Source organism: Phalaenopsis equestris, unplaced genomic scaffold (assembly GCF_001263595.1).
Source record: "Phalaenopsis equestris unplaced genomic scaffold, ASM126359v1 Scaffold000188, whole genome shotgun sequence".
Taxonomy (NCBI): Eukaryota; Viridiplantae; Streptophyta; class Magnoliopsida; order Asparagales; family Orchidaceae; genus Phalaenopsis; species Phalaenopsis equestris.
In genome coordinates this window covers 1,095,727-1,111,143 of record NW_018164630.1, presented here as the reverse complement: position 1 = coordinate 1,111,143, position 15,417 = coordinate 1,095,727, and the positions used below count along the sequence as shown (strand labels likewise).

The window sequence follows — 15,417 nt, the reverse complement described above, 5'->3', positions numbered from 1 at the left end:
AAGGCCATATGAAATTGATCCCTTCAACTGATTCTGGGTAATTCACAGAGAAGATCAACAATCGTAAATCTATAAGGTCTCTGTCGCTACTTATTTTGATTATGCTGTAAAAATGTTAAAGACTGCAAAACCCTTAAGTTATCTAAGAAATTTTCAAAATAAGAGATTTATCTAGTTATGAACTTCTAGATTTTTATTTATTTTATTTACTTAAGTAGAGGTTAATTTGAGCATATTTGGGTGGAAATCCATCATCCTCTTCTTCTTTTAAAGAGAAATAATTCTCTTCTTCATGCAACTGCTGAAAAGAATGAGGCAACTCATTACTGTAAGAAAAAAAAATTTCTCCGGAAAAAAAAATGGAAAATGCATGGAAGCATGGTACCAACCATTATTGCACCAAAACATTGCCATACCAAACAAATGTTCTACCAGCAAATTCTATTTACACAAATCACAAAATCCAATGGGAAAGGGCTGATAATGTTGCAAGGTTAAATTTAGACGGTTACATTTCACAACTTGGCTCTCACAAGCTATTATGGTGATGATTTTATGACTTGCTCGGTGTTGAAGTAGTAGTTGCAAGAAATTGGGAGAGAGATGGACAAATTTGATACAACTTAATAAAAAAGGATCATAAGACTATATTAAGCATGGGATCGAGTCGGCTACATTAGTGAATGTGAATGTATGAAATCTAAATTCTAACAAGATCGAATTGCACTTTATGAAATCTAAATTCACAAGTCGGCTACATAAGTGAATGTAAATGCAGAGATGCATGCGGTGTCGATCTCCAACGTCGATTACCTCAATCAAAAGTTTTTTTTAAAAAAAAAGTTAAAAGTGCGGCTCATCGAAATACATCTTTACAGTGATCGATGGTGAAGATCGAATACAGTATGAAATAATTTTTCAAGTAACAGAGGAAGAAGAAAACGGTGAAAGTAAGCAGTGGAGATCTACAATAATGGCAAATTAATCATAATAATAATATTAATGATGACGATGAGGATGAGAATAATAATAAAACCAAAAACTGAGTTGCAGGAGGCGGCCACGTCTCCAAAGCCAACAGAGCGCGAGGTTGGCGACGATGGCCGAGGGGTTTATGGATTCTTTAACACTCTGCGTCGTCGTTTCTTACAGAGCGAGAGCTTAAAAAAGGACCGATGACAAAAGGGATTCGCATTAAAAATCCCTACGCATTTTCCATCCGCACATGGCCTTGCTCTTCATCGGCCATTTTTTTAGGTCCCGCTCTTTCTTATTTTATTTCTTCTCCTCTGATTGTAAAATCTATTTTCGCCCACATGGTTGCTTTCCTTATTCTATCGGCTTTGAGATCTCTCCCTTCTCCCTCTCATCTCCACTCTGCAAAGCTCCAGAGTCCCCGCAGACGCAGAAAGCGGAGATTTCTGTGGATTATCTAGTAGAATCTTCTATTGTCGGCTAATGTGGATCCAGTCTTCTCCAAAGTGAAAAGTTTCTCAGGTACCTATATATTTATCATTGATCTATTCCAGAGCTTCGAATTCTGATTTTAAAGTGGAGATCTCTTGTCATGTTCGTCCTTCTTCTGTTGACTTGATAAAGAGGATAAGGAGCTTATAACTCTGGGAATCAATTACTTACAATTCTTTTACTTTTACCACATTTTAACTTTAATGTCTTCTTTTCTTGAGCCTTTTTAAGATCCTAATTTGTGCATTTACGGATGAGCGCATTGTCTTATCGGGTTCTTAGACCTTAGTGGCTGACAATTTTTGAATGGCAGCTGGCACATGTGGATTTGCGCCTCAATAGCACCCTTTTGATTAGGAATTATGTGCATATTCTCATCGTCTGTAGCTTCAAAGAAATTTTGGTGGCTTTTGTAGGCTGTACTGTAGCTTTTGATCTATTCGAATGATTTGACAGCAGGCCCACCAACTTCAATTCGACTCTGCTTTACAATAAATAAGAATAATCTCAAAGGGTGGCATTGTCATTTTTCAATTGTAAGCTTTCCTGATTTATAGATTGAACCAACTCATAAATTTTGAATGAACGGCCCTAAAATTGCTGTGCATTACTCTCCTTGGTTGCCCTGCTGTTGTTGTTGTAGTGATATGAAGGACGGTTTCAATCTATCTCAAGTTTGAGTAGGTTTTCACAACTGTCTATTGTCTTTTATAAGTTGTAAATGATTCTTCTCTCTGTACATTGTATTATCTACTTGTAACTTAAATTGCAGATTATTTTGTTCTCGTTTTTTATATGAATTTTTGGATGTGGGCTTCACGAAGTGCCAGCAAAGAACCTAATCCCTTGTGGTGTTTTTGAAGGAAGAATTGAAGATATGGCAACTTGATTCTATCTCCCGTTTAAAACTATTAGAAATTGTTGGCGATACTTCTGGGATAAAATAATGACGCCATAATTAGTCCAACTTGTGTTCTTAAAGGCTGAGATCAGTTTGAGATTGTGGTTGTTTCTGTTGTTTAACATCATGGAAAATGGACATCTTGAAGAAGCAGACAATGAAGTCCTTCCAATGTGGCCTGATAATCTCATGAACGCAGCTGAAAAGCAGTTCAACTTAGAAACCAAGGCAGACCGAGATATGCTTGAAGATGTTACAATAGTAGACGATCCTTCTGTTGCGGATTTCAAGCGGCTTCTAGAGCTAACCAGCTATAGTGAGAAGGGCTCCTCTCAGTTAGCTTACCTAGTTAAAAGTTGGGAGTATAAACAAGCTAATGCTGCACGCCTTCTGAATGAAGAACTCAGCATTCTGAGCATTCAGAGGAAGGAAAGTGAGCTGAAGAAGTTAGAGATCATAGAAGCTCACCGTTTTGAGCATGAAAGACATGCAGGCAATAAACGCCCTATTTCTATACTGGAGGAAGTTTATGACATATGGGGAGCTGCCCCTAGAAGGATAAACGATGGCCAAACATTCAACAAAATCATTACTATCGATGCAGAGTACAACACAGTAAGTTACTGGAAGCAACGTGCCATTCAGCTGGAAAAGTTGCTGGAGGAAAGCATCCAGAGAGAGCAGATGCTCATGCAGAAATTGCAGGATGACCTCAATAATCTTCAGGCGCAGTCATCACCTGTAGATGAATTGTCTCAGATTTTAAAAAGAGCTGATAACTACCTGCACTTTATTCTACAAACTGCACCTGTTGTCATTGGCCATCAGGTGATTTAATTCTATTTCTGGATAGTTTAAAAGAAAATATATATTTATTTACTTTATCTACAGGCCTTGCTTAATTATTCTCTTGAGAAATTTAAAGCTCATATATATTTTCTTTCTCAGTCGAACTTAATAATCCAGTTATTCCATAACTCTAAGTTACTGAAAATTTTCAGGATTTATTCTACCTTGTTTATGTTCAATATTATTGCATATATCCTTTTTATTTTGCTTTATTCAGATTGTTCATGATACTCTCTTCATGAATTTTTAGTAAAATGTTAATATCAATAGATTCGATATATCTTTCTTAGCCTAAATGATCCATATATTTCATTCTCTTTTTTTTTCCAGAGAAAGTGTATTTCAATCAACAATGCCTTTCTCGGGGGGTTTACTCATAGTTTTTCTTTTCTGCTCCAGGATAAAGAATTACGTTATCGTTTCATCTATAACCATTTCCCCAGGTTGGGAGAGGAGGTAACCATTCGATCACTGCTCATTACTCAAGTTTTCACGGCATAAATATTTTGCAGTAATTTTGTTCTTGATTATTTTACTAAGCAATGGAAAGTAGGAATGTATGTTGACTTCCATCCTCTTTGTTGTGGTTTTTCTCCATTTAATATACTATTTTTATTTCTTCCACTAGTATTTGATTGGAATGTAACTGATATTTTCAGGACATTATAGGTAAAACTGATACGGAGATATTTACTGGATTGGGCGTCAAAGAATCTCAGGAGTTCAAGAGAGAAGTCATGGAACGAGGGTTGCCTGCTAAGCGGGAAATAACCTTTGAGACGGAATTGTTTGGGAAAAAAACATTCTTAATATATGTTGAACCAGTATTTAGCAAGGCAGGAGAAACAATTGGTGTCAATTATATGGGAATGGATGTAACAGACCAGGTAGCAGTCCTTCCAGGATTCTTTTTTACTTTTTATTGGAAATTAAACTTATTGCTAAGCAGAATTATATAATGGCTTGTCAAGCTAATTTATAGATGATTTAGTATTGCAGAAAGAAACATGGTTACTGATGTCTTTTCTGTTTTTACTGCATCATTATAAGCTAATTAGTTCCTCGGCTTGCTCAGAACAAAGATTGAAATAATAATTTTTAGCCATATTTATTTATTGGCTATATTTATTCTTTTGTTCATGCGTCCCGCTCTGTGAATGAAACAAAACAGTTTATGAAACAGATTTTTCATTAGGACTTACAGTATTAATGACATGCAGCTGAAGGATTCTTAAATTATGATCTTTGATGTTGTTTAAGCTATCCTAGTGTTTTTTTTTTAACAATGCAAAATCATTTCCTTTTAAAACATATCAAGACAGAAGCCATATTTGGAAATACTTGTATATTTGTTTGGGAAAGCTTTATATTTGCTTTGGGGTTCAGACCACTTCCAGAGTTTTGCTTGGAGAATTATTTTTTTGCTGTTTTTTATAAATTTCTGCGGCGAGAAATTACTTTTTTCAATCTGACCTGTAAAAGTGTGGTCACTACTAGAAAATTGTCACATTTTTTTTAAAAAAAATATAAATTTATAACTCCCATCATAGCTTTATGAGAAGCTATATTCTCCATCACAACTTTTCAGCAAATTTTGCAGAAAAGCTGCAGGCACCCCGAATAAATCTAAAGTGAGAAGAATTCCATGAAGGTTAATGTAGAAATAGGTTGCGTTAAAGCTAGCATGCCAAGGGGTTGCTAAAATGGACTATGTTAACCATAACTTTTAACAAGCAATATTTAACGAGACTGAGCAATGACTTAAAGTTTATAAAGGCTCCTTATATTTCTTGCAACTGGAGATGATAAATATTTTAAGGGAGATTTGCATACATAGCAAACAATTCTTATGTATTTACATATCTCACACCTTAAGTTTTATGTTTACATGCATAGCAATTTGGTGCTTTAAGCCTATGCATGAAAATGTGTATTTCACTTTTAAAAGTGATAATAGTGCTATTTTTATTATGATATTAATGGTTTGGGTGCTATATTAGTAAATATGAAAGTAAGGTGTGCGATATGTAAATGCATAAGAATTGTGTGCTATGTATGTAAATGCCCCATATTTTAAATCTGTTGTATGCATTGTATTTTACTATTTTCATCATCCTTATTAGCTTCAATTAACTGCTGGTTCTGATTAACAGATTACAAAAATGTGCTTCTAAATAGATTAACGTGCTACATTAACAGATTAATCATTAATGCCACAATTTCTGAATCTGTATTATCTAAAGGTATTAGTACTGGAGGTAACATGTTGGCAAAAGTTACATTTACTACTAGAATATGTCAGCACAAGAATTTCTGAACTTTATTGCTTTATAACTTGGCAAAATTTTAGCTTAGTTTCTCATTTCTCCATTTATGTTGTTTCTCGTGATATGCAAAGTTTTTTTAAAGCTGTTTAGCTCATTCAGATTTTGTTCACTAAGCCTGATGGTTCCCTTTTCTCATCCTTTTGGTACTTTTGCTCATCACTGCAAAATTATGTATTTTAATATTGAACGTTAAGACATGAGAGAGAAAGTGGAAATTGACATTGAATTTTCTAAAGGATTGTTATTAATAAGATAACAACACTATCAATTTCCGAAATTCAGTGTTGCTATTTTCTGGACCAGATGAAGATCGAAAATAATATAGAAGATATTAAGCTGAAGATTGACATTGTCTAGAAAATTGATAAATTCTCAGAATCTGATAAAAATTATTGGCAAATGAGATAGGAAGAGCTAAGCATATTAATTTTAGAGATAGAAGAGCAACATCTTGTCATTGGAAGACCAGACCCTCTTATTGAAACTCAAAGTTGATCCATTTTTTTTTTAAATTTTGTTTAGCATTGGTGAATTACATAGAATGAGAATATATGATAAATTTTAGGGATTTTATTTTTTAAAACTTGGTGTATTACAACACAATTTCTTGCAGATCATATTGACAAGTAATATAGCACTGAGTGTTGAATTGGAAAAATCTATATTTTTATTTAAACGACTTTTTATTTTCTTTTATGCATGGTGATAAGTAATTTTAAAGTGGGTTTAGATTTATTAAGGGCTAGTCTAAAGGTCTAGATGAATTTTGTATTGATTTATTTCATGATGAATAGATGAAATGAAATAAATGTTTTTTAATAACGACTACTGTTTTCAAAACTAAACCTCGATGCTTTATATTTTTTTAAAGTGATCCTTCAAGAACTCCAAATTTTTGTTTATCTTGGCAAAAAAATTGTTCTTTAGCATTATTTTAAATTTTGGTTTTTTTTTTTCCTTTTGTTTTTAAGTCTAGAATATGACTTGACTAACTTGATTGTATGAAAACAGGTGATTAAAAGGGAGAAAATGGCAAAACTTCGGGAAGAGATAGCCGTCCAGAAGGCTAAAGAAAAAGAACTCAATAAAACCATACATATTACAGGTTTACTTTTCCTTAGTTAATTAAATGCTAAGTTAATTATGTTCTAATTGCACTAGTAGAGCTATATCTTTATCACGTTGTTTCAATATTACAGAGGAAACCATGAGAGCAAAACAAATGCTTGCCACAATGTCACACGAGATTAGGTCTCCACTTACTGGGGTTGTTAGCATGGCTGAGATACTTGCAAACACAAAATTGGACAAAGAACAGCACCAGTTACTGGATGTCATGATCTCATCTGGAGATTTGGTTCTTCAGTTAATTAATGATATTCTAGACCTTTCGAAGGTTGAGTCAGGTCGGTATCAGTTCATTCCTTATAAATCATAACATGTTTTATGCAGTTTTAAAAATGTACTTTCTTTTGATCAAGTTGCTTGCCTAGTGGAAATTTTTTTGTCAAATTTTCTGTTTGTTTGAGATGATGCTGCTCTAGTTTATGCGGGGAGTCGTTCTCTTGCAACCTTGCCAATGATTCAAGGATAACAATTCCATGTTGATAGATGACTCGAACTTCTTCTTCTACTTGAAATATTTTTTTTTTTTTGAAAATTTACTTACATACCACCCAATGCATATGTATTTACATGTTTAACACCTAAAGTTTAATGTTCGCAGTTGTAACACTTTGGTATTAAAATTTTATACATGTAAAGGTGTATTTCACTTCTAAAAGTTAATGATAGCAGTCTTTTTTATGTGATGTCAAAGATTTGAGTAGTATGTATGACAATTTAGGCGTTAGATATGTAAATATATAAGAATTGTGCGGTATGTATGTAAACGCCCCAAAAAGTTTTTGTAGTCTATAATAACTCGGTGCAGATGTGAATTGAAATATTTTTTTTGTTGAAGTCAAAAGCCCCAGAATATCATTTTCAACTTCAGCTTTCCAAACCAGCTTCAGCTTTAGTTATCAGTTCTTATTAGTTTCACTGAAATAAAATTGATAAATGAGAAGGAGAAAGTAACAATTAAAGTTTTTTTGAAAATGAAGTAAACTTTTTATTTGTTATCCATTTATACAATCTTTCAAAACTTGATGTTGATAAACAAGACGGTTGAGCTGTAAACTTTTAGCATTCTATTTAAATTAACATTTATTCAGCCTTTGGTGAAGAAAATTGTTGCAATGGTATCAATTTTACATGCTGATTTTTTCTTGATACTTTCCCTGTTTATTGCAGGGGTTATGAAGTTGGAGGCTGCAAAGTTCCGACCAAGAGAGGTGGTAAAACATGTGCTCCAGACTGCTGCGGCATCTCTACGAAAGCAGTTGACATTAGAAGGACATGTTGCTGATGATGTGCCAATCGAGGTATGGAAATCACTGTATCAAAAGCTGTTATGTGCATAAAATTTTCACGCGTAACAGTTTGTCGATTAAATTTTAGGGTTAGGATCCGCTCCGTAATGCAGTATAAGCAAAGTTAGAAGAAATTGTCACAAAAAATTACATCAATTTTTACAGAATTCTAACATTGTCATACCTCTCGGCATATATGCTTCATGATTATTTGTAATGTAACATCAACCTTCAACTTTTTTACTTGGAACAAAATGTTAAGAAATTGTACATGCATGTATAAATTGGAGTTAACTCCACATGGAACATTCAATAAAAATGATTGCAGAAGGATTGATTAAGATTATGTTGTCACCAGAAATTTGGGATGAGGCTAAGTATGCGCTACGCCAGTGAATAGCCTAAGGGCAATTTGATCATCTGTACGCCTAAGGACAATTTAGTCTTTTATTTTTATTCTTGGGTATAAATAGGTTTATTATGTTCAAGGTTAGGCTTATGCATGAGATTGTTGTTGTGAATCTTAGATTTAGAGTTTGGGAGAGATTTCCTACCTCTTGAATTGTAAGAATTAGGAGAGATTGCATTGCAAGAATTAGGAGAGATTGCATTGCAAGAATTAGGAGAGATTTCCTATGGGTGAGGGTCGACCACTTATATTTTTTCAGTCATTTTATGTTGGAAAAAACCCCACAATGTCATGTATCGTAAACTTCTACCCTTCACATTAGAACTCTCAACATTGATCAATTATTCCATCTCAGATGGAAACTTTTTAACACGATCAAGAGTTATGCACCTAGAGATCACTGAACCACAAGAATCTATTGTGGGAGTTGGCCTTGAACCTTGCTCAACAGTATGTGAGGTTGAACAATAACTATGGGTTCCACAAATTAAATGAATTACTCGTTTTGATGTGGGACTAAAACATTTGGTATTTCTAAACCAAAATATTTTCAACCATTTAATGTGAGATTAAATCCAATATTCACGTGTCTTGACTCCTAATATTATCATAGTTTGATAGCAATTATAAGAAACTGTTGATTAGCTTAGGAGTGATGTTGTCTGACAAATTTTGCTGTACGTTTTAAACATTTTTGATACCATAGTTAACCCAAATCATAATAGAAAAAGGTAATATTATTATTGAATGTAAATAAGTCGTTACATCCATATACTTAAAATGAAATTACAATAAGCACGACACACAAACTCAAACTAGGGTTGGATATAAGGGTGGTGGTGGCGATCGGTTAGGGTTGGGAAGGTGGTGGTTGCAAGGGAGAGGCGGTTAGCAACTTGAGCAGCAGTGGGTTTGCTGTCCGGGGTGGTGGCAGCAAGCTGGAGGGGGTAGGGAAGGCGGGAAGCTGCAGAGAAATACTAGATCCTTGCTGTTTTGGGTGGTGGCAGCAAGTGTCGAGGCTGGAAACTGCTGCAATACATCAATCCGTGTTATTCTAGATGATGGTAGTAAGGTAAGACGATGGGGAGCGATGCGGAAGCACAGTGAAGGGTAGAGAAAGGATAAAACACCGTCTCGGAGGTGGTGGAAGATATAGCCGAAACACCGTCACCTCGGATGGTACAACCATAGAATAGGGAAAAATGACTCCACACAGGAACCTAAAATACGAAAGCAACAAAAACTAAACCCTAAATCTAGAAAATAACAATTTAAAGATATTCCCACAAGGGAAAAAAGCTAGGAAAGCTTCCATATGGAAATCACAGAAAAAGAAGGTCGGAGAAGGGGTCGGCGGCATCGCCCTCCTCTCTATAGGCTGCTCGGTCCAATTGGGGCCTAGATCGACGCCTTATGCCAGTCGGTTCACCGGTTAGCTTTTCCTGCACTCGCGTTCTGGATTTCCCACACCCGCGCAGGATGAAGCTGCACCTGCATCATTCTTCCAGGGTTGGGGGAACTTCGACTTCATTCCTCAAAGTTACTGGTTACTGTCTTCAATCCTGGTGGCACCTGGTTCCCACTATCGACGGTGCTGTCCCCCGAAGCATCGGAGAAGTCTTCCCCACATGCGAGCACATGTCCATATCGATCTGCTCTTCTGAGGCTATGGGCCACGCATGTACTGCTGATTCTTTCCAAAGTAACTCACAATAGGTTCAATCGAGCATGCAGTGAGAGTAACTTGAACCTTCTGGCATGACGGTGGCGCTTGCGATATAGTGTCGCCTGTGAGACCCTAAAATATCCCCAGTTGTATCTGTCCTGTATCTGGAACAGGTGCCTCAATCCTCTCATCTGCTGTTGTGAATAAAATTGTTCCTATTGATGCTGCACTGTTGGTAAGGACTCCTATGATTGCAGGCTCCGTCGAAGGAAGTAGATTGATGCACTTCCCATCCTTGGTGAAGAAATATGTGTTTATGAAACCGTTGTGTTGTGTTCTCCAATCAAATTGTCACGATCTTCCCAACAGAAGGTGGTAGACATGCATAGGGACCACGTCACACCACACCTCGTCCTACAGCTAGCTTTCGATTGAAAACTCTACTAAGCATCTCCGATCGATGCTGACTCAATTCTCCTTCAGCCACGTCCGTGAATACGACCGGGAATGCCTCTGGGTTGCAAGTCCCAATTACCCGACCATCTCAGTCGATTCCACATTCTTGTTGCTCAGCCGTCGATGTTAAGACTGCATACCTTTCTGTTCGCGGTGCGACGGATGTAGAAAATGTTGTGGCTATGCCACTACGGATTTCTCGTATCCTCAGTATGTAGGACCCGTTGAATAGTAAGTGTCTTTCCATCCGGTGAAAGCTGGTACACCTCACCCTGCTTAGCATTCTGCTCGTCGCTAACCTTTTGCACGACATCCTGATCAAAAAGTGTGAATACTCTCCTCGTGGGACTGTTGGAGGCTATGTGGCCGTAACCGTGATATTTGAAATACTTTCTGGCGGCCAGTACAGTGTTAGAGGAGCTCGCTTTCTCTAGCTTCTTCCCGCTCTGATCCAGAGTATAATTTTCTTGTTCAGGCTTGCTTTTTTCTCCCAAGGTTCTCTAATTAGCCTTGATAACTATGGGTGACTCCCCACCTGAAGAATGCCTCCTGCATGCTCTGCTTATGCTTTCTCTCCACCTTCAAGGCTAATAACTGGACATCCTGAAGCGTCTAGTACAGCTATATCTGCACAACATTACTAATAGTAGGCTTCAGGCCCCCAAGGTATCTAGCTACTGTATGCTCCTCTCGCTCTCTCAACGTGCACTTCAGTTTGGTCGAACTGAGCTTGTGAACTCCACTGAAAGATCACGTTGTTGTAGATTGTGGAGCTTCAAAAACATGTCTTGATGGTAATGAGGAGGAAGATATCTCTTCTGCATGACTTTCTTCATCTTCTCTCACTTGTTAGTCTTATCACTGCGTTCACGTTTTCTTTGTTGGTGTACGTTCTCCCACCATAAGGTGGCACTCTTCTTCTACTTAATAGCAGCTAGTTTGACCCGCTCATCTTTAGGCATATCTTTATACTTGAATATCCGCTCAACAACTTGCAATCAATCAAAAAATTCATCTGGATCCAAGCCTCCCTAAAACTCTGGTAAATCCACATTGAATCTATAGTCTCTGTGTCCTTCAAATGACATCTCTTGAAAATTTTCCCTCTGGGAGGGATTCAATTACCCCTCTCTAGGCTTCCTATGATACTGGATTCAGAAACGTATTGATTTGTCTTCTTCATCGCTGGAATTATCCCTATGAAAGGGATTCAAGATCTTTTCCCCTTAGACTCTCCAGATCTCGGTCGAGGGTAACCTCTTCTTGTGTCAACTTTTCAATTTTTGGAAGTATCTGTTGAAGGCGTAGAGCTCTCGTTGTATCTCTTCCCAGGTAGGATCAGACATATTTCTCCTTGGTGACGTGGTTAGGGATTAAGGAATAGGAAAAAAAAATATTGGTGTGGTTAGGGTTTGTGTTGTGGTAAAAAAATTATTTGGAGGTGAGAGGGGGTGTATGCTATTTGTGGTGCGTGTAGAAAAGTTATTTTGATTTGCTAATTTTGAAAATCAAAAAGAGAAATTTGGGATTTGGGGTTATGGTTTGGGAATAGGCAGATGCTAGGAAACTTTAGAATAGGACTACGGTTAGGCTAACTTTGATATCAAATAATATCGAAGTTGACGCAAACTAAACAAGACACACAAACTCAAAATAGGGTTATTATTGAATGCAAATAAGAGGTTACAACTGACACACTAAAAATGAAATTACAACAAGTATGAAACTCAAACTCAAAATAAGGTTGGATCTACCGGTGGTGGTGGCAATCTGTTAGGGTTGGGAAGGTGGCAATTGCAAGGGAGAGGCGATTAGTAGTGTGAGCAGCAGTGGGATTATTGTCAGGGGTGGTGGCAGCAAGCTAGAGTGGGTAGGGAAGGCTGGAAGATGCAAAAGAATAGTATATCCTTGCTGTTCTGGGCCGTGACAACAAGGGTGAAGGCTTGAAACTATTGGAATACAACAATCCCTGTTGTTCTAGACGATGGCAACAAGGTATGGTGACAGAGTGCGATGTAGAAGCACGAGGAAGGGTAGAAAAGGATATAACACCACCTCAGAGGTGGTGGAAGGTATAGTTGAAGCACCACCACGGAGGATAGAGAAAAACGACTCTACATAGGAACCTGCAATCTGAAAGCAGCATAAACTAAACCCTTAATCTAGAAAACAACAATTTAAAGATTTTCACAGTGAAAAAACAAGAAAGGAAAGCTTCCATATGGAAATAAAAGAGAAGGAAGGTGGGAGAATAGACTGAAGGCATTGCCACCCACTCTATAGGCCACCTGGCTTAGTTGGGATCTTTACCGTTGACTTATGCCAGCTAGTTAGCTGATTGGCTTTTCCCGCCCTCGCGTTCGGGATTTTCCTGCACATGCGTGGGATCAAGCTGCACTTGCGTCACTCTTGGGGTTTTCAACCTCATTCGTAGAAGCTTGTGGTTCTTTTCTTCAATCCTGGTGGCACCTGGATCCCATTGTCGTTGGAAGCATCAGACCCCACTTGCGAGAACATGTTCATATTGATCCACTCTCTTGAGGTTGTGGGTCACGCCTGTACTGTTGAATCTTCCCAAAGTAACCCACGGTCGGTTTAATAGGGCATGTTGTGAGAGTAACCTTAACTTTGCCACACGGCGGTGGCGGTGACGATATGATGTTGCCCATGAGACGTCGTATTTGTTTGTTATCTTGAATTGGCGCCTCAGTCCTCTCGTCCGATGCCATCAGTAATACTGGTCCCATTGACGCCGCACTGTTGCTAAGGGCTCATGTGATCGCAGGCTCCGTCGAAGGAAGTAGAATGATGTGTTTCCCATTCTTGGTGAAGTAATATGTGTTTCTGAATCCATTGTGTTGAGTCCTCTGACCAAAATGTCATGGTCTTCCCAACAGGAGGTAGCAGACATCCATATGGACCACATTACACTTCACCTGATTCTGCAGTTTCCCTCCGATCGAAAACTCTACCAAGCATCTTCGATCAATGATGCTCTTCCCAAGAGAATGTGAAAGACATCCATAAGAACCACGTTACACCACACCTAGTCCTGCAGTTGGACTCCGATCGAAAACTCTACCAAGCATCTTCGATCGATGCTAACCTGATTCTCCTTCAGCCACATCGGTGAATACGACTGAGAATTCCTTCGAGTCGCTAGTCCCAATTTCTCTACTATCTGTGTCGATGCCACGTTCATGCTTCTTCTGTTGTTGATGATGAGGCTGCATACATTTCTGTTTATTTTGCAGCCGGTGTAGAATATTTTTTGGCAAAGCCACTGTGGATCTCTCATGTCCTTAGTTTGTAGGTTCTGTTGAATCTTGAATGCATCTCCTTCGTTGGTGGTAGTTGGTACACCTCACCCTGTTCCTCTATTTTTTCCTCGTCGCTAACTTCCTCCACGACACCCCCTGATTTGTGAGGGTGATTTCTCTGCTCGTGAGATAGTTGGAGGCTATGTGACCATAGCCGTGTGACATTTGTAACATTTCCGTGTTGATACAGTGTTGGAGGAGCTACCCCTCTCCAGTTTCTTTTCGCTCTGATCCGGAGTGTCACTCCCTTGTCTGGGTTTGCTTGTCTCCCACAGTACTTTTTTCGGTCTCTGTAACTGTAGGAGACCGCATGCCTAACAATTGCTACCTGAAGGATGACTGTTGTCCGCTCTGTTTCGGCTGCCTCACCATTTTCAGGGCTAGTGTTTGAACATTTATGAGTGACGAATAAGGCTATAGTTGTACCAGATTGCTGATGGTTGGCTTCAAGCTCCCCAGATAACGGGCTATAGTGTGCTTCTCTAGCTCAACCAGATTGCAGATCATCTGCAACTAATCAAACAACTTTGATAACTCCTCTATTGATAGATCTCTCTGCTGCAGGTGGTGGAGTCTCAATAAGATATCCTAGCGGTAATGAGGTGGGAGGTATTTCCTCCGCATCTCCTTTTTTCATTTTCTCCCACCTGGTAATTTTTTCGCTGCCTTCCCTTTTTCTCGAGCGCTGTAAGTTCCCACCTCAAAGAGACACTTTTCTTCAATTTGATAGCAACTTATTTGACCCTCTTAGCATTTGTCACATCTTTATACTCGAAGATCCGTTAACATATTGCAGCCAATCAATGAAGTATTCCGGATCCATACCTCCCTTAAATTCTGGTAAATCAACTTTGATGCCAAAGTCTTTGTGCCCTCCAAATGTTATCTCCTCTCTGTAATTATCCCCAAGAAAGATATTCATATACCCTTCTCTAGGCCTCCTCTGGTACTGGATTCCGTAACGTCGTGACCTGTCTTCTTCATCGCTGAAATTCTTCCTATGGAAGGGATTCAAATTTTTTTCTCTTTCTCCCCTTTGACTCTCTAGATCTCGATCGAGGGAAACCTCCCCTTGAGTCAACTCATCAATCTCTGCAAATCTCTGTTGAAGGTGATGAAGTTCTCGTCATATCTCTTCCCTGGTATACTTGGGCATATATCTTCTAGGTTACATGGCTTGGGATTAAGGAATAGGAAAGAAAAATTTTGGTGGAGTTAGGGTTTGGGTTGTGGATAAGATATTTGGTCGTAGGAAAGAAAGTTTTTGGTTTATGGCTGATGATAGGAAACCCTAGGATAGAACTAGGGTTAGACTAGCTCGGATACCAAATGATACCAAAACTAGTTAGAGGATCAACGTAAACAAAAATAACTTTTATTAATATTGAAATAGGGTTACAACAGGACACAAACTGAAGCGGAAACTACAACAACAAAGCAATCTCTGAATAGGACCGAAAGAACAGATCTAAGAGATGTAGCGGCGTCAGCGAAGTGGCAAGGGAAACGGAGAAGGATGGAGGGTTGTCAGATATGTTGGAAGAGTGGTTGGTGGCTGTTTTGGGGGCTCGTGAGAGTGGGGCGGGGAGGGATGTTGCCTAGTAGGGG

The 15,417-nt window shown here is 38.3% G+C and overlaps 2 protein-coding genes across 4 annotated transcripts in view; both read left to right on the top strand.

Annotated features, from left to right (window-relative positions):
• The window catches only part of LOC110022407 (protein PHOTOPERIOD-INDEPENDENT EARLY FLOWERING 1), a 95,350-nt gene that overhangs the window by 24,573 nt on the left and 55,360 nt on the right, over positions 1–15,417 (top strand). The window lies entirely within an intron of this gene.
• On the top strand, positions 1,064–9,481 carry LOC110022371 (histidine kinase 5-like). The gene is made up of 8 exons (XM_020721264.1): positions 1,064–1,497; positions 2,335–3,196; positions 3,617–3,673; positions 3,877–4,104; positions 6,556–6,649; positions 6,744–6,950; positions 7,840–7,970; positions 9,302–9,481. The coding sequence occupies exons 2-8, from the start codon at positions 2,495–2,497 to the stop codon at positions 9,479–9,481; spliced, it is 1,599 nt and encodes a 532-aa protein (XP_020576923.1). The 5' UTR covers positions 1,064–1,497; positions 2,335–2,494.

Bases quoted from the DNA above. Each gene is read 5' to 3' on its own strand.
- LOC110022371 (XM_020721264.1), top strand. From the start codon at position 2,495: ATGGAAAATGGACATCTTGAAGAAGCAGACAATGAAGTCCTTCCAATG. The intron at 3,197-3,616 runs GTGATTTAATTC...TTTCTGCTCCAG, and splicing joins CTGTTGTCATTGGCCATCAG to GATAAAGAATTACGTTATCG. The intron at 6,650-6,743 runs GTTTACTTTTCC...TCAATATTACAG, and splicing joins TAAAACCATACATATTACAG to AGGAAACCATGAGAGCAAAA.